Genomic DNA, 21358 nt, shown 5'->3' on the forward strand with positions numbered 1-21358 from the left:
CCAAACAAACTTAAGTGCGCCGAGTATGAAGGAACTCATCGGAGCAGGAGCAGGAGCAACAGCAGCTCTAACTTTGCACTACTTTGGTGTCCCCCCGCCACAGCATATTGCAGGGGTCTCATGGCGAACGATTTCGTCATAATCTGTAATTAGTTTATAATGCGCACAGGAAATGCTAGCAGGAATGAAATATAAAAATGAAGAGAAGAGAAACAGCAATAGCAGGAAACACGGACAATGGCCACAACTCCCGACTTAACCCTCAGTTAGAGGAGTAATCCAAAGAGCCAGAAGCCGATAAGAGGGGCAGAGCCAATGAACATAAAAGTTAATGCTGAAATTTTTTAATTAAGAAAATCAATGAATATTTCTTTCATCCGCCGCCCCTGACTTTCCGCACTTTATCCAGTGTGCATTATGGGTATTTTGCTATGTTTTTCTGTTTAGCTGCTGCTGCTGCTGCTCTCATTTCCTGCTCTTCAGGATGGCATAATTTTAACATTTATGACTTGCGATTTTCATGGCTCTCCAGCAGCGAATGGGAGAAAGGGTCTTGGGGATAAAACGTCTTTGGTTTGATTTCCTTTTTATGTTTAATAAGCTCGCAAACAAACTTGCTTATGCAATTATTTAATGCAAAAGTCTATAAATTTTAATTGGGTTTTTCTTCTCTCGACTCTGTTTGGTGTTACTGTAAGCCTGGGCTATTTAATTATAAATTACCATTTATCCGAGTGCCTAAGTCAACAAAGTTAAAGCGTTTAATTAAATCGCTCAAACAAAGCACTTTGTCAGTCAGTTCTTAAAGCCGCAACAAAATCAAAGCCGCAAGTACAAAGATAAATAAGTGGCATTGTCGGTTTCATTTCCGGCTGCAACATTTGCATTCAAATCGCTCTGCAGATGTCTGTCTGTGTGTCTCTTCCTATGTGTGTGTATGTGTATGTGTGCCTGTATCAGTATCTGTTTCTGTATCTGTGTGGGTGTCGTTGTAAGCGGTATATAAGTAGACTCCCAACTGGTTTTATATTTAGGCGTTTGCCTCCGCTAAAAGCACAAAAAGAAAGCAATAAAAAGCAGCACGCCGCGAATACGAAGCCAACCCAAAGTGATGGCTCTGAGACAGAAGGGCAAAGGGAAGGGGAGGGTGTGGGTGTGGGTGGTGAGACGTTTCCACAGTGGGTGGCTAGCACTTTCAGTTAGTAGCAGCTGTCGCTTCCGTCCCGCCCCCGTCGCATTCACAGCCATCCCATCTGTATTGGCGACTTGGCCTCGACTCGACTGTCTTTCAGCTTCTCACTTCATCAGTTACGCCAAAAAGGAGACTCTACAATAAATTTCGCTGATTGCTTCCGACTTTTTTTTTCCACTGCGTCCCCACCCACTGCGTCCTGCGTCCGTTGCCACTTTCCTGGGAGTCGGCATCTACGCGGGCTCATTTTTTATGCCGCTTGATAAAGTAATATCCGTTTTAGGTTCACTTTGTTGGTCCTGCCAGAGCTAGAGCTGATGGTGATGGCAGTTTTGTGGACTCTGCAATACCCTCAAGACACGACGAAAGTGGCGGTAAGTCAGCGCGGGGTATAACAATGATGGGAGGAGGCCAAGGAATGGCAGGAGCATAGCGCGTAGCAATCCTTTAACTTTGCTTTCAAGAAACTATAAATCTTTATATGATGGCCCCATGAATCGAAATCAATTATCAACTAACTAATACACCTGAATTTTAAGCAACATAATTAAGGGGTATTAAGTACAAGGTATAAAAAGTATTTGCTGTTGCTGCAAGTAATGTTCCAACTTTGGGCTATAATTTGGTCACAGTTCTAGCCACACACACACACACAGACTGAGCCTTCAGCCCCCCGCCCACCGCTTCTAACTCCGCTGCAGTTTTGTGGATCCAACACAGATTTGTGGCCTTGGTTACCGAGTGTTGGTCAGGGGCTGTAGCTGGGGATTGGGGATTGGGGATACGGCTTATGTGGGGCGTATGCGTCATATCAGCACACGCATACTGAGCTGTGTAGGTCAATGCTGTTAGAACCAAAGGGAAAGCAAGCCATTGCCATAGGCATGCTCTGTTTTCACTGGCATTGCCTCTCTTGCCACTCTTTCTCTCTTCGCATGTGTGTATGTCCGTGTGTCAGTATGTTGGTATATGTGTAATTGAAACTTCCGCTTTGGTCAGTTAGCGCAATTTAGCAAGCTGCAAAAAAGTTAGCTACGGCTGAAGTAACAGGCAAAGTGCAAAGTCCATTGCAGCTACTTGGCTTTCATTTCAATTTAAACTTTAGAAAGCCAACAAATACACATGCATACTCGTACCACACACACACACACATACAAAGTTGGAGAAGCAGACACATAGCCATGGAGAGAGTAGGAAATTATTTAAAATGATTTATTTCATAACAATTTTCATTAGGTGGCCAACTGCATTGCAGGTTCCCATGCTCTACCGGTTCTACCGCTCCACCGTTCTTTCGCTCTTTCCCGCTCTCTGCACTAATTCACTTTTGCTGATTCCTCTGGAAAAAATATGCGAAAACTGCCTTGAGAGTACCCGCTCCCCGACCACACTCCACTCCACTCATGTTTCATATATGAAATAATTATATATGCGGTCAGACAACGACGACGACTGGCTGCGGGCAGTGCAGCAGTCCCTCCACTCCAGTTCACTGCGCCCCCTGAAAGTTGCTCGGAAAAAATAGAAAATTTGTGGCACTGCTACATGTTCCTTCCATGTTGCCGCTCCACGGCGACTGGTGCATAACTTTGGCGCGGAGATTTCACTCCACAACCGACCACCCGGCCATCGTCTGTGTGCACAAAATTAGCAGAAAAGAAAGCAGATGCAAGCGGAAAAAACGTCGGCCAAAGGAAAATTTAACTTGAAAAGGTTAACAAGCGTCAGACAGCCCACAGCAAGCGCGGGGGAATTACCCAACAACATTACCAGCAGCAACAGCAGCAACAGCAGCAGCAGCAACAAAAAGAACTTATAATTTTTGGCCACAAACCTAACAACAACCAAAAAAAAAAAAAAAGTAAGTAAAAAAGTAGAGTTGGACCAAAAGAAGAATGTTAATGAAAAGCAAGCGTGAAATAAAATCATAAATTCTGCAACGCTTGAGGGGCAAGTACGAGAACGAGTACCAACGAACATGCGGGTGTAAGTGTGTGTATGTGTGTGGGTTTCCTGTTATTATTTTGCATTTGTGTGCACATGGGGAGTGGGGGAGTTGGAATGGGGTCGAGTTAGAGCTAGGAGAAAGCTCGGACTTGGTTGAGTGCATTTGTGGTAAGCCCCCAAATGTACACTACGATAATATGCTACCCCAAACGAGCGAGGGCATGTAACTGTGTATGTGTGTGTGTGTCTGTGGCATGACCATGGGGTACATTCCGTCCCCATGGTCTAGACTTTGGTAAGCTTAACCAGTGATGGCAGCAGAGTGGGAGCACAATTGAATTCAATAAAGGGTGCGGCAGGAGAGAGATGTAGCAGAGATAATATGAATAAATTTTGGCACAGTTAATATTTTGGAACTTTAATATTTTGGAACTCCTACACTATCCAAAATTTACGTATTTATGCATGTTCATCCATATGTATATCCATCTAGAAATACTTTTACCATATCCCTTGTAAAGTTTTCCTACATGGCGAAAGTCAGTTTAAAGCTTTTTTCTGGTGCTGAACTTTGCTCGTTGCAGAGCTTTTATTATACAGCAAGGGAAACCCCCCACTTCATTGCTCTTAAAACTTTCATCACTATGCTAGTTTGCCCCCATTAAAACATCATTGAGTTTAGCATTGTTTTAGAAAATTGTGTACATACGTTTTGTTTTTTTTATTAATTATTGTTTAACTACTTTTTGCTTGAATGTTCTTCCTCTTGCACTCGTCTATGGCTGATGAATTTTCAGTTTCCTTGCGATTGAAGCACTGGAATTTTCCATATCGCAACATAGGCAGAAACAATTCGAGGCGACGCTCTTTGATCTAGACATTAACTAATAAAATGCATAATTCTGTTAACAATTTGTGTGATTTTCTTTTGAGTGTGTGTGTGTGTGTGTGCTTATATAAGTAATTCTCTATGATTAATGCTAGTCTGATTGTAATTGTTATTTATGCGAATTAGCTATAGCACTTCGTTATAGGAGTTAAAGCCAAGAACCGATTTAACGGTAACAGAGTTTTCGGTGTTTCAACGCATTTTGCTCTCTATATGTATATATCGTATATATGTATTTGTGTGTGTGTGTGTTTCGTATATAATAAATTCAATTTCTTTTACATTTTGCACAACAGTTAAAAGTATATTAAACAATTAATAATTTTGTTTTGCTATGGCCGGGCCGAAATACAATTTGCACTATAATTTGTTTATGTTTTTGTTTTTATTTTACTTTTGTTTTGCGTTTGCTTTTGCATTGTTTGCGTGTTTGCGTGTTTGCTTGATTAACTTGTATCTTGATGTATTTTCATGACGTACATATATCGGCTGCATAGAACTGTGATTTAGCATCCCATCCGCATGTCCTAGATTTATTTATTTATATTTTTTTTTTTTTGGTTTGGTTTGGTTTGTACTCGTACTTTGAGTCCAGCTACAAAACGTTGCATAAAGTTGTATAAAAGTTTGTGGTATTCCCCATGTTACGAGTAGAGAGTACCTTTGTTTCATCTGTTACCATTTGACTAGCGAGTAAATACAAAAACCCAATCGATCGACCCCTCTACACACACATAAGTACATGCACTGTGTATGCATATCAATAAATAACTCTATATAGTATTGTTAGAAACGGCTGCTATAAAATCACTGCCAGCCATCACTTTTGGCCAGCACTTCTCTTGTCCTCTGTTCTGTTTGTAAGACTAACGTAATCATTAACTATCTATATAGTATGTGTATATATATGTAGTTCATAAGCGCTAATATTCGTTAATGCAACAAGTCTATGTGGGATCGTCCTCATCACCATCATCGTCCTCCTCTTCCTCCCCATCATCTTCATCCTCATCATCATCCTCCTCCTCGTCCGACTGCTCGGATCAGTCGAATATGCAGACAAAGACACGGAGACAATTCATGCCGAGCTTCTCCCAGCAACCCTCCTCCGTGGAGCGGCCCTCGTTCGCCCGCCGCATCTTCTTCGGGTAGTTCTTGGGACTGCTGCGATCGCTGAGATGGACTGGCATGCGGGCGTATTCGGCACGTGGCTGACGGAACTTCTCCATCAGCTCCGCCTGCTGGTCGGTGAGGTTCTTTAGCTTTTTGCCTGCAAATTTACACAAATTTAAGCATTCGAAACAGAGAGCTTGAGCATCAGCTTGTGGATGTGGACTCACCCTCTAAGGCATCACTGATGAGAGATATTTCCACTGGTGGGAGAAGCTCGATGCGGTCACAGCAACGACGGAACTCGGCGACACTCATACGCAGATAGCGGGGGGTCAGGCACAGGGGTCCCAGCACGGTGCGTCGGTTTTCGGCAGTGCCAAAGATATTCTTGCGGGCGCACTCCGCCAGACTCCACGAGGCCAGGCACTCGAACAGGGTGAGCTCCGAGCGGAGTTGCAGTGTGTCCCGCTTGACCAGAGTCTCCAGCTCTTCGAAGCGCAGGTCACAGATCTCGGGCATCGAGAGCATCAGCTCCGCGTGCATGTCGATCAGCTGGAGTGTGTTGTGGAGCAGGGCCACGCCATAGTCCTCGGTGGTGAAGGGATTCGGATTGGGTATGAGATTGAGCTGCGCCCCATCGCCCCCCTCGGGTGGGTTCTCGCCCACCTGTGCAGCCTTGGCTGCCGCCAGCTGCTTGGCAGCGGCCTTCGCCTTGGAGGCCTGCTTGCGGGCCAACTGTTGCCCACTCTGTTGGGTGGTGATCACTGTCTGGTGCTGGTTTGTCAGCGCTATGCCCTGATAGAACCACAGCGCCTTGAATATGTCCAATGCGGTGGCACTGGAAATTCTGAGATCAAGCTCCCGAATGCAGTAAATGATCTGAAATTACGAGAACGCTGATAAAATATCTGAAAATAGGGGGAACTCCATCTTAAAAAACTCACCAAATCAGGCACGTTAAAGCGATCGGATAGTTCCAGGATCTTCAGCAAGTGTTTGTGATCACGATAGGGTATAAAGTGCTTCTCCATGTATCGCACGATCAGCTCAAAATCGTTCTTGTCCACATTGAGGATCTGGAAGTGGTTGTCGCTCTTGCGGCCACTGTTGGGACCGGCGTGTATCAGCTTCGCCAGCTCCACGCTGCGCTCCACCACGGACTTGCGCTCGCAGCGGATCATATACCGATCGTCGCCGTTCACCACAATGAAGTCGATGTACGGATTCACAATGACGGGCACTCCTGTGTAGATGTTCGTTTGGCCCCGTGCATATGGCGGTGGCATCGAGTGCGCTGGTGGGGCACTGGGCGCCGGGGCACTGTGTATGGCGTCCACGTGATGCCCGTCGGGGCCAAGACCGAACGGCAGTACCATTTTATCCTCCTCCCTTGCGTCGTTGTTGTTTTTGTTGTTTTTGTCGCCCACGGGTGGACCCTGTGGATCGTTGTTGTTGCTATCGACTGGCTGTGGCTCCTGTTCTATTGCGGTTCCCTCCTCCCGACTCCGCAGTGCGTTGTGGACTAGAGCACCGCCCACCAGCGGAAGTTTGGTGATGCGTTTTTGCTTGAACAGCCCCTTCTCCAGTTCGGGATCGTAGCGCCTCGTGCGATTTTTGTTGCCACAACGGAACTCTAGGTTCCTGCTCTCTGTGAAGACCCACTCTTTGTTGCGGAGCTGCAAGAAAATAAATGCCATTGAGTACTCGTATTGGCTGTCAACTTGATGGGTATTGTGTTACTGTTCCTCCCCTCTGGGAATTACATTCTTTATCAGAATCAGTCTGGATAATATTTACGAGCCTGGGGAATGGCCATTAGTCATGTTTCGAGTGTGGGCCATTTCGCCACGCTCGGAAATCTTTGAGCGTGCCATAAAGTAGAGCCCTGTAAGTGCTTTCCCCTCAAGCTATTGATCGATTCATGAAGATCTCCACTCCCAGCAATCTTTATCCTTATCAGTCGATTGCCACACTTCAGAAACAAATCGTTTAGCGTTCTACTCAGAACTTAATCGCTGATTTCTGCACTCGACTGTAAATAGTGATACTCATTATCTTAAAGTAATGCCGCCTAATTAGCTAGCGAGCCGAGTTCTTTTTCGGGGCTGGACTGCTACTGGGATCAGTTTCCTTATATTTGAATCGTTTGATTGCCACCAGTTCGGTTGCAATCCATCATCGGGGGACTATAAATCATTTTGCCAACACTTCTCGTATCGAAACTCATAGCCCAAAAGCAAGCTATCACGAAGCAAGCCGCGTGATATGTCCATAAATTGTATAATACCTCCCCGAAAAAAATATCAACCAATGATAGTGACAGCGTTCCCGTGGGTGTTTCAGGGGAGGGAAGAGCATCCAGGCGGCAGTGGCACATTAATCGGTGGAGACTAATTATGACGTCAAGTGGGCTACAGTAGTAATGCGCCCTGATTTGAGGCCCATATCTTATAATTCTAAACCGATTTAATTTCGTTATCTATCAAAAATAAAACTTAAATGCAGGCAATGATAAAATGTATTCCTAATTTTGCACACTCTTTTATAATCAAATAATTGTTTTAGCACTGATTTAATTCTGACAGAAAGAATTTATGGAAAAGAGGATTGACTATTGATATTTTATAGCTGCAGAAACGTTTGCCAGCACTTAAAATCATGTAACGCGTGAGTTCCTACCCTAACATGCACAGCTCAAATTGAAGTCAAATTTTCCAAATATAATCACACAAAAGCTTGTTAAACCATTTATTTCACGTAGTTCAGTTTTGCAATTGCAACCTTAAGCAGATCATGTGAAAGGTAAACATCCCTATCTATTGCCGAAGAGTTCTCAGATATATTTGAAAACAAAGAAATTGGTTCATTGGCCAGCGTTTGATTTGTAGTTCCTGCTCTTGTTTATGCCATAAGAATAGTGCAAACAATATTAATTATGGTACTCAAAGATTGCAAAGAAATTCGCCGCATAACCATAGAGAACACCGCAAAAAGAATGTGAGGGGGGAGGGGGGGGGGGGGAATATTAATAAATAAAATAAATTATATGACGATACTGACGATGTTTGAACAGTTGTAAGGAAGGCGAAATGAAGTGTTTACGACTCCACCCATGGCTCGTGATGGAAAGGGAGCTGGAGCAGTTCCCCCTTCCATCAGATAGAGAGCGCTGATATTTAAATATTTACACAGCGAACAGAGAGGAAAGAGCGTGCGGACCGCAACGGGAAGTGTGACGAGCGCTGTGGTAGTGTGTGATAGTGCAATAAATAAATTATCGTATGCAAATAAATTTATGGCTGTTCATCGATTCAGAGCGTCGTGTGTTATCATCTGCACACTGTATCTGAGGTTTGAGGTTGGGGTCTGGGTTGGCCTGCTGTCTGGGGTCTGTGCTCTGAGAGGTCTGATCTCTCAAGTTTTATGTGTAGCACAGGCATCGAATTAGCACTCGGATGGTAGTAGTCATAAGTTCCCTACGTTTCCTTTATCAGTGGGATAGCTGGTTCACTGCTCTGGATTCCATTTACGATGGGGAGTGGCTGTGCATATCAGCCTTGAGGCTGCCACAAATGCCACAGTTAACCAGTAAACGCGTAAATAAAGAGCCCCCCCTGACCTTGTGCGATTACGTTCTTGAACTTTACAGCGCACATGTCATTCGATTCCCTATCGCAAATTATCATTTACTATCATGTATGTACGCGTATATCATGCACTTCTTACACTATATTGTATTGGTTCCTTCTGCTTATCGGCCCGGGGCGCGTTCCATCAATCAATCAAATGCGATTTACTTCGGCTTGCCGCTGTCCAAAGATATGTTTTGGGCGAGTATTTATATTTGGAACTCTATTTTTTGCCACATATATTTCCAATATTATAAATCACACACTAATTGGTTTGTCTTTTTGGTTGGGTGGGGTGTCGGTAGGTGGTAGGTGGTAGGGGGAGGTAAGTGAGTTGTATTCGCTCGATTTTCCTTAATGGCGAACCGCACACCACGAGTTTAAGACCTCGACTGCCATTTCCAGTGGATTCGCAGGCGGCTACATCGACATCAGCAGCGACAGACAGCCACTGCCTGCGATGGTGGCAGCGGCAGCAGCAGCAACAGCAACAGCGGCGCCTGGGGTTATACATATGAGAATGTGTCATAAAGAGCGGAATAGCGGTTTCTAGCTGAGGCATTCCGAAACATATGTATACACAGACAGTATAATAGGATTGTATTGCTTATCTTAGCTTAGCAGTAGATCCAAGTGATTTTTCTCCTGCAGCTAAATTATTCAAACCAATAAAGGTTACAAGAGGGAGTTCTGAAATTTGTATATTTAAATGCCCCTTCGCTAAAGCAGTGGCTTTAAAATTTAAATGATTAAAAACCACCCTCTGCGAAATGCAGGCCAGCCGGAAATGAACTACTTAAAGTGCGCCGCTTCGGGAGCCTCAAGAATCAGCCTCAAGTCCGCGATTATCAAGCTAATTTTTTTTTGGAGGGGACAGATGACAAGTAAGTAAATCAATATCACACGCACTCGTATCTTAGTTTAAGGGAGCAGCAGCAGCAGCAGCGGGGAAAAGATTTGATTATTGGACTTAAAAATTAACAAGAAGATTGTGTGGGTGGTGGTGGGAGTGGGACTAGAAGTGGGTGTGGGCGTCGTATTTGACAACTGTAATTGTTGTCGCTCCATTATGTAGGCACGAAATCCATTTTATTGATAAGCAATGCAAATATGCGAACGGTTATAAAAAGAGGCAGACGCCGAGAAAAAGGCAAAGGCAACAAACAACAGCAGAAGTAGGAACATGCCCATGTGTGTATGCCTGGTTGTGAGTGCGTGTAAGTGTGCATGTAATAATAGCAACAATGAGAAGTACAGGCAAGGGCCACCGAGAGATTAGTTGCAGTAACTTGCTCGTATCAACGGCCAAGGCCGGGACAAAGCTGCAACAGTGCCTGCCTGCTTGAGCCCACGCTTAAGGGTAGGAGAGAGCAGAGCAGAGCAGAGCAGAGCATGGTGTATGTGCACAAAGTATTTATGCACTCACCGAGGGCTGCCACAGAAGTTGCAGCGAAGATTAAGCATAGCTGAACGCTGATTATAATTGAAACAAAAGAAATATTAGAAAAGTTTTCCTATAGAGCAATTTTATAGGATATACAATTTTAGCACATTTAAAAATGTAAAATGTGGTGCTTATTGGACCCCTCCCCGCCCTGCATAGGGCCGCTATCATATTTAGCGTTGATTCAGTTCTGACACAAAGAAGTAAGGGACAAGAGGATGGATATTGATAAATCATAGCTGAAGAGACTTTTGCCTGACCTGCCTCCTACCCTCTTGCAATTTATGTCCCATTTTCCAAATATAATCGCATCAAAGCTTGTTTGAAACCATTTGTATCACATAGTTTCCTTTGAAACTTGAACTTTGAGATTACGAACAGCTCAATTGAAGGGCAACCATCCCTATCTATTTGAAAACAAAGAAATTGGTTCATTTACCAGCTTTTGATTTGAAGTTGGAAGTTCCTGCTCTTGTTTCTGGGAGGGAGAAATATAAATAAGTAAAACAAGTTGTATGACGATACTGACGATGTTTGAACAGTTGAAAGAAAGGCAAGTGAAGTGTTGACGACTCCATCTCTTCGATCCCACCTCGCCCTGCATAGGGCCGCTATCATGTTTACTCATGTTGTGTGAGGCGACTGCTGGGCCGCTAATGAGTCCCCCCGCTTCTGCCAGTCGCGTAAAGCGGAAGCAGCAGCAGCACAGAAAAACCTACAACAAAAACTGTTAACAGTTAACACTATGGAAGTTCTCCGACTTTCCGGCTCCGTCGTCGACTCAGCCTCACGCACGACCTTGACACTGGGGACACCGAGCGAACTCCCTCCCTACCGACCACGCCTAGCTGTGACAACAGCAACTCTCTGTAGACGGTAGCACCCATTTCCCCATTTACAGCATATGATGATTATTAAAACCCGTTTACGATCGCCGCACGGTCGCATGGCGTCAGAGCGCATCAAATATTTGCATTCATAAAGGGAAAAATATAATTAGCAGCAGCATCAGAGCAAAGTGGAGCAGAATCAATATATATACATGCATATGTACATATGTTGGTATGTGTGTAGGCCTCATGCTGGGGCCAGAGAAAAAACTGTTTAATTAGTTTAATTTAACATAATTATTCACATTGTTGGCTAAAGGTAAACATCTCCGAATACGCAGCAGACGCAGAAGCCGAAGTGCAAATAAACAGACGATAGAAATCGATGGGAAGGCACGTAACGTATTCGAGTATTTGGAAACCGAAATGGAAACAACAAAAAAGCGCACCCAACCCAATTAACTTCCTGGGAATACGAGTGCGAGTACGAGTACAACCCTGCAACACAATTGCATCACAAGCAAACCCTGAAGATCTCTAGAGTTCAAAAATAAAACACTTCGCCACATTCTTGGGCGACCAAGGAAAAGTTCAGCAAGTGCGATGGCTCCGCGGGCTCTATTTATACGCCCTAATGAGGTGCATTATTAGGGCGTGAGAGAGGGAAAAGTGTGAGTGCAGTGTGATTATGAAACACTCTGCAGAACTTTAATTAAATAAGTGGATATATCCAGAGTAGAGTCATATCCAGAGCAGAGCCATGGGCCGCAACAAATGCGACTTGGATGTTGAACTCTCAGCTGGAAGCCTGTTAAATGCTCGACTCGGGACGCGTAATTCAATTTGCCACATGGCCCAGTGGCACCTCAGAACCTGCGATTATGACTCCGTCTGAGTCATTCCTAGATTCTTTGTGGCGGGTGGCAATGTCTGCCATGGATACCCATACCCTGAGAACAGGACAGACAAATGACATCATTTGATTTTGATGCCGTGCAAAAAACACAATAATTTTATTGCACTGTCCAGGAGGGAACTGCATTACTCACCCATCCATGCCCGTGCAGATAGAACGGATGTGCGGAGCCGAAGATGACGAGCCGTAAACTCAGACAAAATTGTTTTCTGGCCACTTGGCTGCGTGCCAAATGTAACAGCAGACAACGAAATATGAAAGAACATTTGTATGGGAATGGGGATCAAGTAGCCCCCCAACAAAGAGCGTACCAGGGCACTGCGTCAGTCATTCAGTTGGTCAATCAGTCAGTCTCTGATGGGGTTTTTGCCACTGACTCATCCTCTTGAAGTGGGGTATCAGGTGCAGGTGGGGGGTTCAGACATGCTTGGATCAGACATGTACCCGATAGAGACGTAGAATTTTGTATTACAACAACAAAGTAAGGGAAATAACACTATATGTATGATATAGCAGATAATAACCGCTGCATAAAGGTGAGGTGTATATCCCGAGTCAGCAAACAATTGACTTGGAATTTAATTTCCTCACAAGCAAAACTTTTTTTTGGCTGAAACTTTCACCTGGTTTTCCCTGGTGCTCTCTCCCAGAGCCAGGAGTGGGGTGTGAGTCTCCTCCCAAAATGCAAACAAAACATGAAAACGGAAAAAGCGGAAAAACTCACCCTCAATGGATGAAGCGAGGGTAAGAGAGAAAGAGAGACAGAGAGAGAGAGGAAAACCCTACGCAACATGTTCCATGTTCGGCATGGAGTGGGGCATGAGTGAGGCTCTGACAGAAACTGGAGCAAACAGTTCGGGGGCAGAGAAGAATCCGAAATGAACAAATTTGCAATTGCAGACAAAAGGAAATAAAAAGAAAGCGGAGTGTGCTGGATGAGGAATGCGGGATGGGTCTTGGGCTAGGCCAATAGCCAATATCAAGAGCGCGACGTTGGGATCCATGCGTTGGTGGCAGATAATGGGGAGCAGGAAGGGATTGGGGTCGCATGGGCAACCAGTTGGTGCCAAGGGCGATGAGGCGGCTGAGGCAGCAGTGGCGGTATGGACGTGAGGGCTCGTAACAATTGACAATGCGGCGTATGCGCGATGGATGCCCAGCTGATGTGGCGGATGATACACTGAAACACTGACACAGTGAACGAGTTTCCCACTCACTCACACGGGCACACACACCCGCATATAATTACACTTGCACACACATACAGAGAAAGTTCTCCCTGAATTCCTTTGAACAGGCTTTCGCTTTGCCAAGTATCTGTGGCTGTGGCTGTGTCTGTGTGTCTGTGTATCTTATGGATACACAATTTATGTTAGCCAATTGCTCGCTCATGTTTTGTATATACGAATGGACTTTTGATTAATTACACACGGGCATTGCGACTTACCCCAGTTAATGGCACAAATTCAGAATGGGAATTTTCGAAATAATTCAGCAATAGATATTCCTTCCTGACTGCCGATTTCCGCCACCAGCAGACAACAGATATTTTTGGCGAGAGATTTCGATTCTGTTTAGTTAGTGTATGGTTTTTGTTTTGTTTTGTTTTGGGGGCAATTTGTTTATATCCAATTTAATGCCGCACACTGCCCGCACTGCCCGAACTGCCCGTGTTATGCTCTCCACTCTCCATCCATGTATTCATATGCCACCTACAAATACTCGTACGTACGTAGGTGTGTGGATATATATTGTAGATATGCAATATAGTACGATCCGAGTCCGCGTCCGAGAGTTTTGCGCGCGCCTCGTGCCAAACGGAATTGGGAAAGGCAGCCACCAACCAACGACAACGACAACGTCTCCTCTCGAGAGCCGAAAACCGTATATACAACAAAATATTTCGTGTGCGCTTTTCCGAGCGGAGAGCGCCAAATCCAAAAACCAAAAACATAAAAAAAACACCAAGGCACAAGAAAAGCGAGACAGAAGGAAAACATACCCAATTTCCCGCCACAGCGTTGCCACTATGTTGGTCAATATCATCAGTATAATCCATCGAAAATTTATGGATAAACTGATCCTAAATTAGGAAAATATATGTAGAATTTTGAATTAGAATTGAAAGTATTTCTGACTGTTATTCCATATTAGAAACGACAGGGAAAACACGGCCTTCTGGCAGCCCTGGGCAGCTGGGCATGGGGAAAATTCTCAGCAGCATTTCCCCAGCCGGACATGCGCAGTGGGTGTCCAGTGAGAACTCTCTCCGACCCACAGGTCGTGCGGGCAGCCAAAAGACGCAACATTTTCGAGCGTGTGATAAGACGCGGGACACCGATGCGGATGCCCCCGGACAACAACTTTCCCTTTCCAAAGAGAGACCAAGCGAGCGAGCGAGAGTGCGTGCGTGGGCATCATATCATAGGGAGGGCTGCCTCTGTCTCTTTTGGGGCCCTAGACAACGGAGTGGTGTATTGTGTGAGGTAGGAAATTTATTGGTCTTATCAACACCCGACCCGACGCCCGGACCGAAAAGGGAATGGAAGCGAAAGCCAACGGAAAATATCGGGCAATGCAAACCACCAGAAACTAGGTCAAATTTGACTTTACGGAGTCGAACCATTTGGTAAAAGTTTGGCAATATTTAAGGGCCATCGATTCTGGCTTTGGTATCCTCCTCTGCCATATTCCACTCCCCCCAGTTCCACGCAATTGCATTTGTTTACATTTGTTAAATTTTTTATTTTATTTCATACGATTATTTATGAATTTTACAACTTTAGTTTCGTTTCATTTTAGCAGTGTAATTCCGGATAGATTAGGCAAAGAAAGAGCGAAATAGATTTAGATTGTACGTCAGAGGTTGTAGCACGGCTAATTTAATTTTGCTTGAGACACGAAGCGTTTTTTAGCGTTTTGATCCAAGCTATTTGTGGTACACTTCCGGGGCATTGAACTAAAATGAAGTCAGGGCTAACAACCGATGGGTGCACTAGTCTGTTCGGTGCCATTTAATCGCTTGATGGCGATTTTGGCCACACCTTTGGGACACTCTGTGGAGCCGCCCATGAGAACGAGGAAGAGTCCATTGTGAGCCACCGTATTCCACAGGCGCTCGATGACCTTGTCGATTTTGGCAGCACTGCGTTCGGCCCTATCCACGAGAAAGTCTTCTTCGGGTATCGGCAGATTGGCAATGGTCAGAGAGTTCTCCAGAGCTATTTCGGTGACCTTTCGCACAGCTTCTTTGGTGGTGGCCACCTCGTGCACGAGGACAGCGCTGCTATTGTCCTTGGGGACGACCTGCTCGGCCTTTTGGATGATCTCCTTGAGGCGCGGCTGCAGGCCTCCCACATTCACGATCGCCGTCCTCCTGTCCCGCTTGGCCGAATATGCAAACATATTGTTCGTGATGCTGTCGCCGCTGCAGGCATTGGCGATCTCCTGCAGGCGCTTGTGTTGCGTTAGAATCTCGTCGCCAAACTCTATGCTGTTGGCGAGCTTCATCTTCACGAGCTTCAGCGTGGCCCTGGAGTCTTCGATCGAGTCGTGACCGTACTCGTTCTCCTGGATGGTCTCCTTCAGGAAAGTCATCGCCAGATGCTTCAATTTGCTCTTCCGCCGCCGCACCCCGGAGATGTTGAAGCACACGCTCGTGTCGATCACATACGGATGCATCATCCGCATGGCATTCAAATCAGAATTAAGAGACTGTCCCACGAGGATGGCATCGTCTGGCAGCAGCGCGGACACCTCTTGCTGCACATCCTTCAGCTGCTTGGTCACCAGCTTCATGATTTCCTCGGTGATGCCCGAGTATTGGGTTAGGTAGTCCACAATCCTGTTGTCGGGCATCACCAGCGTCTCGTACACAGTCCTGTACTCCTCGTCCACAATGGAGATACGCGTCAGCTCGTTGAGCCCGGCCACAGTGCGACACATTTCACAGTCCACGCCGTACATGGGACTGCGGTTGGTCACCGGCTTGTAGGATTCCTTTGTGAACATGTACGACCTGAAGCGGCTGTGAAGCTCTCCCTGCAAGGGGATTGGATAGCCCTCGTCGACCATTTGCAGGGCGGAGAGCAAAAGTTTGGTCCGCGGGAATTTGTCATCTGGATGCAGCTGAGGCTGCTCCACGCCCGGCTCCTGGCTCTCAATGGGGAAAATGCCCCTCACGAACAGTGTGGGGTCCTTGTTGAGTGCCACTGCAGATTCCAGGGAGCCGTGCTCGTCAATTAGCATCTTGGCCTGCACACTGGTCAAGGGAATCTAGAAAGAACCATAAATATATCAGGGATCAGCCATCAGCGATCAACGTATAAAACGAAAGAATTACATACCTGAGCGATCTCATCGATAATCAAGCCTTCCCCCTGCTGGGGCAGCATAAGCTCCAGCTTTGTGTTGAATATCCTGTTGGTGGCCTCGAACTGGCTCTCATTGGAGAGGTAGTGGTAGAGGGAGAGGCCCTCCAGGATTACCACCACACTATGAGACAGACTCACCCACTTCTCGATGGAGCACCAGCGGTCTGGCCGGCAGGGGCTCTTTTGGCCAATCATGCCGGACATCAGCAGGTTCTGTATGTCGCTGAGGAAGATGGGCGTGCGCGCATCCTGAGGCGTCTCCAGCAATGCACGTTGCCCCATCTCCCTCAGCCGCAAGGCGGGAACATCCTGCAGTCGCCGCTTGCGTCGTCGCAGATCCGCCGAAAGGGTCTTGTATTGCTCTTCGCTGAGTGTAACCAACGTGTCATCGGGTATATTATCGCCCCCGGCTTCCTCATCATTGCGAATCCGTTTATTCTGTGGCTCATATGTGTGGTTCGGATCCGCATCTATGGTCCGTTCCGGAGTGCTCCTGATGGTGTGCCGATTCTTGGTTTTTCGCTTGCTGCTCACTGTGGAAAACCCTTCGTCTTCCATCGCCTCTGTGCCGCTGGATTTGGACACAGAGTCCCGCTTCTTTGCCAGCTCCGCCTCGTGGAGACGGTCCCGATCGTTCAAGTCCATCAGATTGGCCAATGCGGCCAGCTTCTTCTTCTTCTTTTCGCTACGCTCCTGCTGTTTCGCTGAGACTTGCTCCTTCATATTGGCGAGCCTGATTTTTAAGCTGCAACTCAAAAGGTTAGTTAGTTTTTATTTCCAGGCCTTTTTATTTTTCAATCAAAACAAATAATGTGCTGTGCGCACATGTGGGTAGAGGTGTCAAACCATCGAGGGCACTATCGATAGTATCGATATTTTACTGCTAGCCTCTACTATCGACAGTTTTGCGACTATCCTGATAGTATCGAGCTACAGTCGTTGCGCTTTTGATATATTTGGATTGGCTGCTATAAAATACGAAGACACATTTGTAAAAAAAAATCGACAGGTGGCATCTAATTTTTACAATGGACAAGTTCCTAAAAGGTTTCAATGGTTTTTTAATAATTATTTGAGCCCGATACTATCTCGATAGTATCGTTTGTTTTTCAAAACATTCAACGTTGATATCCTCGATTTTGATATTCCGTTTAATATTACTAGCTAGCTGGAACTCTCAGCCCTAAATAAATAATTTTATCCGATAGATTTATAAATTTTCTACAAGATTAGCAAGTTTTCAGAAGTCCTCTTTATTGGATTATTTACATATTAAGGTTCAAACAAAAACAACATAAAACGAATGTGTCGTCGTTTTGAGGCGTTGCCAGACTCATGCAATTCGTAGTTGCTGCGGGCTGCCATACCATGATATTTTGTGACATGATATTCCTCGATTTTGATATTCCGTTTAATATTACTAGCTAGTTGGCCCTCTCAGCCCTAAACAAATAATTTTATCCAATTCCTCAATGAATTTTGTTCAGGATTGGCTAGTTTTCAGAACTCCTTTGCATTGGATTCTTTACTTAATAACGTTCAAACAAAAACGGCCAAAGCATAAAACGTAAATGTTGACTAAGTGTGACGTCAGTGTTGCTGGTCAACCAAGTTTCTTGTATGCGTATGTACTTTTGTATACCTTATTTCTTTTAATTGATGTTAAATGTTTTGTTCCAAGCTCCATTGAAACATTATTTATGATTTTGTCCTAGATTGACATGTTTTTTACCTATAAATGCACATGTTGTGTTTTATATATACATTTATCCTGGTTCTGATACCTATTATTGGAACCCGTGAGCTGCAAAATTTCGTTAATATCTTTAAAACAGAGACTGAGTAGTTTCTGCAGTAATTGGAGCCTGAAATTACAAACAATATCTCAAGTCCATAATGTCAGTATTTTTTGTGCGCTAAATGGAGTTTGGCGGTCATTTTGAAAAGTATATTATTGATTAAATAGTATACCGTAAATATACTGACGGAAACGAAAAGTTGCGTTGATATTCCTCGATTTTGATATTCAGTTTAATATTACTAGTTAGTTAGCCCTCTCAGCCCTACACAAAAAATTGTATCCAATTCATCAATAAATTTTGTACAAGATTGACTAGTTTTCAGAACTCTCTCCAAGAGCGTCCAGGCGCCGGGCGCCTTCTAAGAACCACGGATTGGATTGCTTTGTTTCACGTTACAGCTGTTTTGTTGGTCTTAATAGAGATCGTCAAAAATTTTACATTTATTAAATGAAATTGGTTATAAAAAGTGTCAACAAATAAGTCGTTAATATGTAGCGAATGTGTAGTTACAGCGTAGTTAGCATGTACAAAAATAAAAATTTGTGGAGCTTTTTTGTTAAACTTTATTTTATAAGCAGTCCAATAAATGGGAGTCTTTAAAATAAACTATATTGAAGAAAATTGATTCAGGTGTCTGATAAAATTATACGTTCAGTGGTGAGAATCCTAACTTGCTCTTAATATTAAATGGAATATCAAAATTTGTCATAACACCATAAGTTACGCCTATCCCACAAAAGTATCGATACTTTTGTGCAACCCAACTCTGTAAATCGTGTATCATCTCTACTTTCACCGTTAGAATGCCGCGTGCTGACGCCTAAATTGCGCCTTTTTCAAGTTTTCAAGTCTGCGTGAAGAGATAAAAGTGTATACTGTAGTGCTAGGAATAGAGATCGACAAAATGTATGCCGCAGTGAAGCCGCTGTCGAAGTACTTGCAATTCAAGTCGGTGCACATTTACGATGCCGTGTTCACCATCCACTCAAAGTGCACGGTGGCCCTGCTGCTGGCCTGCTCTTTTTTGCTCTCCTCGAAGCAGTACTTTGGCGATCCCATCCAGTGCATGCGCGACCACAACGACATGGACTTTATCCACGCCTATTGCTGGATGTACGGAGCCTACGTCAGCACCAACATAACGGAGCCGCCAACTCCATTTGGTCACGAGCGCTGCAAGCCGGGTAAGAGATGCGATGCAAAATGCCGGCCATCAGCGCTCGATTTGTGATTTTAACATTTGCTTCGTGCAGGTGGATATGGTGGAACAGTGCCCTTGGCCCAGCGCCGTTATCTACGCTACTACCAGTGGGTCGTGCTGGTGCTGCTCCTGCAGTCGTTTGTGTTCTATTTGCCGGCATTTTTGTGGAAGATCTGGGAGGGCGGCCGCCTGAAGCATCTGTGCATGGACTTCCATCAGACTGCAGTCTGCAAGAAGCGGAGCAACGCTCACTTGCTTGTACTGGTCAAGTACTTTACGAGCGACTACAAGGAGACGCACTTTCGCTACTTTGTCAGCTATGTGTTTTGCGAGATCCTGAACCTGGCGATCAGCGTAAGTAGACGCTTTACACTCTTTGTGGTACCCCTTTAGCCTGTTGTACTCCCGCAGATTGTGAACATGCTACTTTTGGATGTGTTCATTGAGGGTTTCTGGACTCATTACGTGGACGCTTTCCTTGCGGTCTACTCTGGCGACTGGCACATGTGGAGCAGCATCACCAAACGCGTATTTCCCAAGTGCGCCAAATGTGAGGTAGTCAGATTCGGTCCTAGCGGATCGGACTCTTCAATGGACACCCTTTGCCTGTTGCCCCTGAATATTCTAAACGAGAAGATCTTTGCCTTCTTGTGGGTCTGGTTTATGGCAATGACATTTCTGGCTGGCCTCAAGCTCTTCTTCCGCATAATTACCATGTGCAATGGCTGCATACGCTTCCACATTATGCGGGCCAGAGCACGTCTCATGCCCAAGTCGCATCTACAGCTCGCCCTGCAAAACTGCAGCTTTGGCGACTGGTTTGTCCTGATGCGTGTGGGCAATAACATTAGTCCCGAGATGTTCCGTAAGTTGCTCGAAGAGCTCTACGAGGCCAAGTCCCAGCGCAAGTTGCCGCCTGGAGCGGACGAAATCTAACCATGATACCCATTTAAATTTCTGACATTTTCCTATCAACAATGAAGTTGTTTCTTTTGTTTTCCCGCGTGGTTGGACAAGTACTTTATTCATTCATATTCATATTGTTATAATCTACTCCCTAATCGATATGTAAGCATTATCGAGATTGTATTCTACTTGTTTATTATCTCAATTCAAGTTCCTTCTTAGCTAAGCAAAATGTTGCATTTACTTACACATACTTTATAACGTATATTATTGAATATAATTTTGTAACTTTATAATGGACGATACATATCGGATGGAGTGTACTCACCGTTCTGCTCGAGTCAACTGTATCATAGGTGTCCTACCGCTGATCTCCGCCGATTGTGGATCTATCTGCTGATTGGGTGGCATTTTCATTCCTTCGTGAATCTACGTGAATTTACGTGATGGTTTAGCTAGCAGCCTTTTCTTTTTGACATCTATTATATATCATACACTCACACTTGTTCCGTTGGTAAAATTTTGATATAAGATTTTTGACAATTTTCAAGTGAATTTTCATATGTACAATCGGATGTGTGCCTATTTTTGCAGTAATGGAGGTTTTTAGTGTGCCACCTTTAAGACTAAAAGCTACTAAAAAAAGGTGTATTTTCTCTGCTTGAGATGTATGAAATTTGTATCAAAATAATTTCGGAATAGGTTGTGTTTCTATCAAGAAATGAGTCGCAAAGATTACTTTAATCGAACATTGCCAGCCCATGGGTTGCTGTGTTTCTAGATTTCCTGTGTATGTGTGTAGAGTGGGGGTGGGGGTGGGGTCTACTGATGGATGATGGGTGGGTGGTTCGTTGCTCTGCAAATTCCCCTTCAACTTGCACTTTTGTCCGATGGTCGTCGCTTATTGCTGACCTCTGCAAATGTTGGACCGTTTTTCATTAACCAAAAAACAGTAAAGTTCGAAACGTAGCATAAAATTGTCAGCGATGTGCATTGGAAGTGGGTCGATCGACTGCTGATCCACTTTCCGGAAGCCTTCATAAGCCCAGTGAGCAGCCGGTGATAGCTTCAGTTGCCGTTTGCAGTTCGCCGTGTGTCGTGGATATCAGATTCGAT

The 21358-nt window shown here is 44.9% G+C and overlaps 3 protein-coding genes across 4 annotated transcripts; 1 reads left to right on the plus strand and 2 right to left on the minus strand.

Moving 5' to 3' along the window:
* Positions 1 to 4304: 4304 nt before the first annotated feature.
* LOC111069564 lies at positions 4305 to 14108 on the minus strand. Of its 2 annotated transcripts, none has more exons than XM_022359671.2 (4): positions 13963 to 14108; positions 6086 to 6817; positions 5369 to 6020; positions 4305 to 5298 (listed from the first exon to the last, which is right to left on the minus strand). In XM_022359671.2, the coding sequence occupies exons 1-4, from the start codon at positions 14017 to 14019 to the stop codon at positions 5072 to 5074; spliced, it is 1668 nt and encodes a 555-aa protein (XP_022215363.2). In that variant the 5' UTR covers positions 14020 to 14108; the 3' UTR covers positions 4305 to 5071. The 2 variants fall into 2 exon arrangements, with proteins under 2 accessions (XP_022215363.2, XP_022215364.2); XM_022359672.2 differs by lacking the exon at positions 13963 to 14108 and adding an exon at positions 13408 to 13574.
* A 592-nt stretch (positions 14109 to 14700) lies between these two features.
* Positions 14701 to 20964, minus strand: LOC111069563 (small RNA degrading nuclease 5). The gene is made up of 4 exons (XM_022359670.2): positions 20744 to 20964; positions 20571 to 20671; positions 16307 to 17078; positions 14701 to 16235 (listed from the first exon to the last, which is right to left on the minus strand). Exons 2-4 carry the CDS (start codon positions 20657 to 20659, stop codon positions 14937 to 14939), a joined length of 2160 nt encoding a protein of 719 aa, XP_022215362.2. The 5' UTR covers positions 20660 to 20671; positions 20744 to 20964; the 3' UTR covers positions 14701 to 14936.
* LOC111069566 (innexin inx4) lies at positions 18938 to 20535 on the plus strand. The gene is made up of 3 exons (XM_022359673.2): positions 18938 to 19319; positions 19389 to 19690; positions 19748 to 20535. Exons 1-3 carry the CDS (start codon positions 19040 to 19042, stop codon positions 20270 to 20272), a joined length of 1107 nt encoding a protein of 368 aa, XP_022215365.2. The 5' UTR covers positions 18938 to 19039; the 3' UTR covers positions 20273 to 20535.
* Positions 20965 to 21358: the final 394 nt, after the last annotated feature.

The sequence above is a fragment of the Drosophila obscura genome, unplaced genomic scaffold (genome assembly GCF_018151105.1).
Source record: "Drosophila obscura isolate BZ-5 IFL unplaced genomic scaffold, ASM1815110v1 contig_1, whole genome shotgun sequence".
Lineage (NCBI taxonomy): Eukaryota > Metazoa > Arthropoda > Insecta > Diptera > Drosophilidae > Drosophila > Drosophila obscura.

Coding starts and splice junctions, on each gene's coding strand:
- LOC111069564 (XM_022359671.2), bottom strand. CDS start 14,019: ATGGATTATACTGATGATATTGACCAACATAGTGGCAACGCTGTGGCG. Junction 6,818..13,962: donor ACGCTGTGGCGGGAAATTGG/GTATGTTTTCCT, acceptor ATTTTCTTGCAG/CTCCGCAACAAAGAGTGGGT. Junction 5,299..5,368: donor CATCAGTGATGCCTTAGAGG/GTGAGTCCACAT, acceptor GTAAATTTGCAG/GCAAAAAGCTAAAGAACCTC.
- LOC111069566 (XM_022359673.2), top strand. CDS start 19,040: ATGTATGCCGCAGTGAAGCCGCTGTCGAAGTACTTGCAATTCAAGTCG. Junction 19,320..19,388: donor TCACGAGCGCTGCAAGCCGG/GTAAGAGATGCG, acceptor TGCTTCGTGCAG/GTGGATATGGTGGAACAGTG. Junction 19,691..19,747: donor TCCTGAACCTGGCGATCAGC/GTAAGTAGACGC, acceptor GTACTCCCGCAG/ATTGTGAACATGCTACTTTT.
- LOC111069563 (XM_022359670.2), bottom strand. CDS start 20,659: ATGAAAATGCCACCCAATCAGCAGATAGATCCACAATCGGCGGAGATC. Junction 17,079..20,570: donor CAGTTGACTCGAGCAGAACG/GTGAGTACACTC, acceptor TTTGAGTTGCAG/CTTAAAAATCAGGCTCGCCA. Junction 16,236..16,306: donor TTATCGATGAGATCGCTCAG/GTATGTAATTCT, acceptor GGTTCTTTCTAG/ATTCCCTTGACCAGTGTGCA.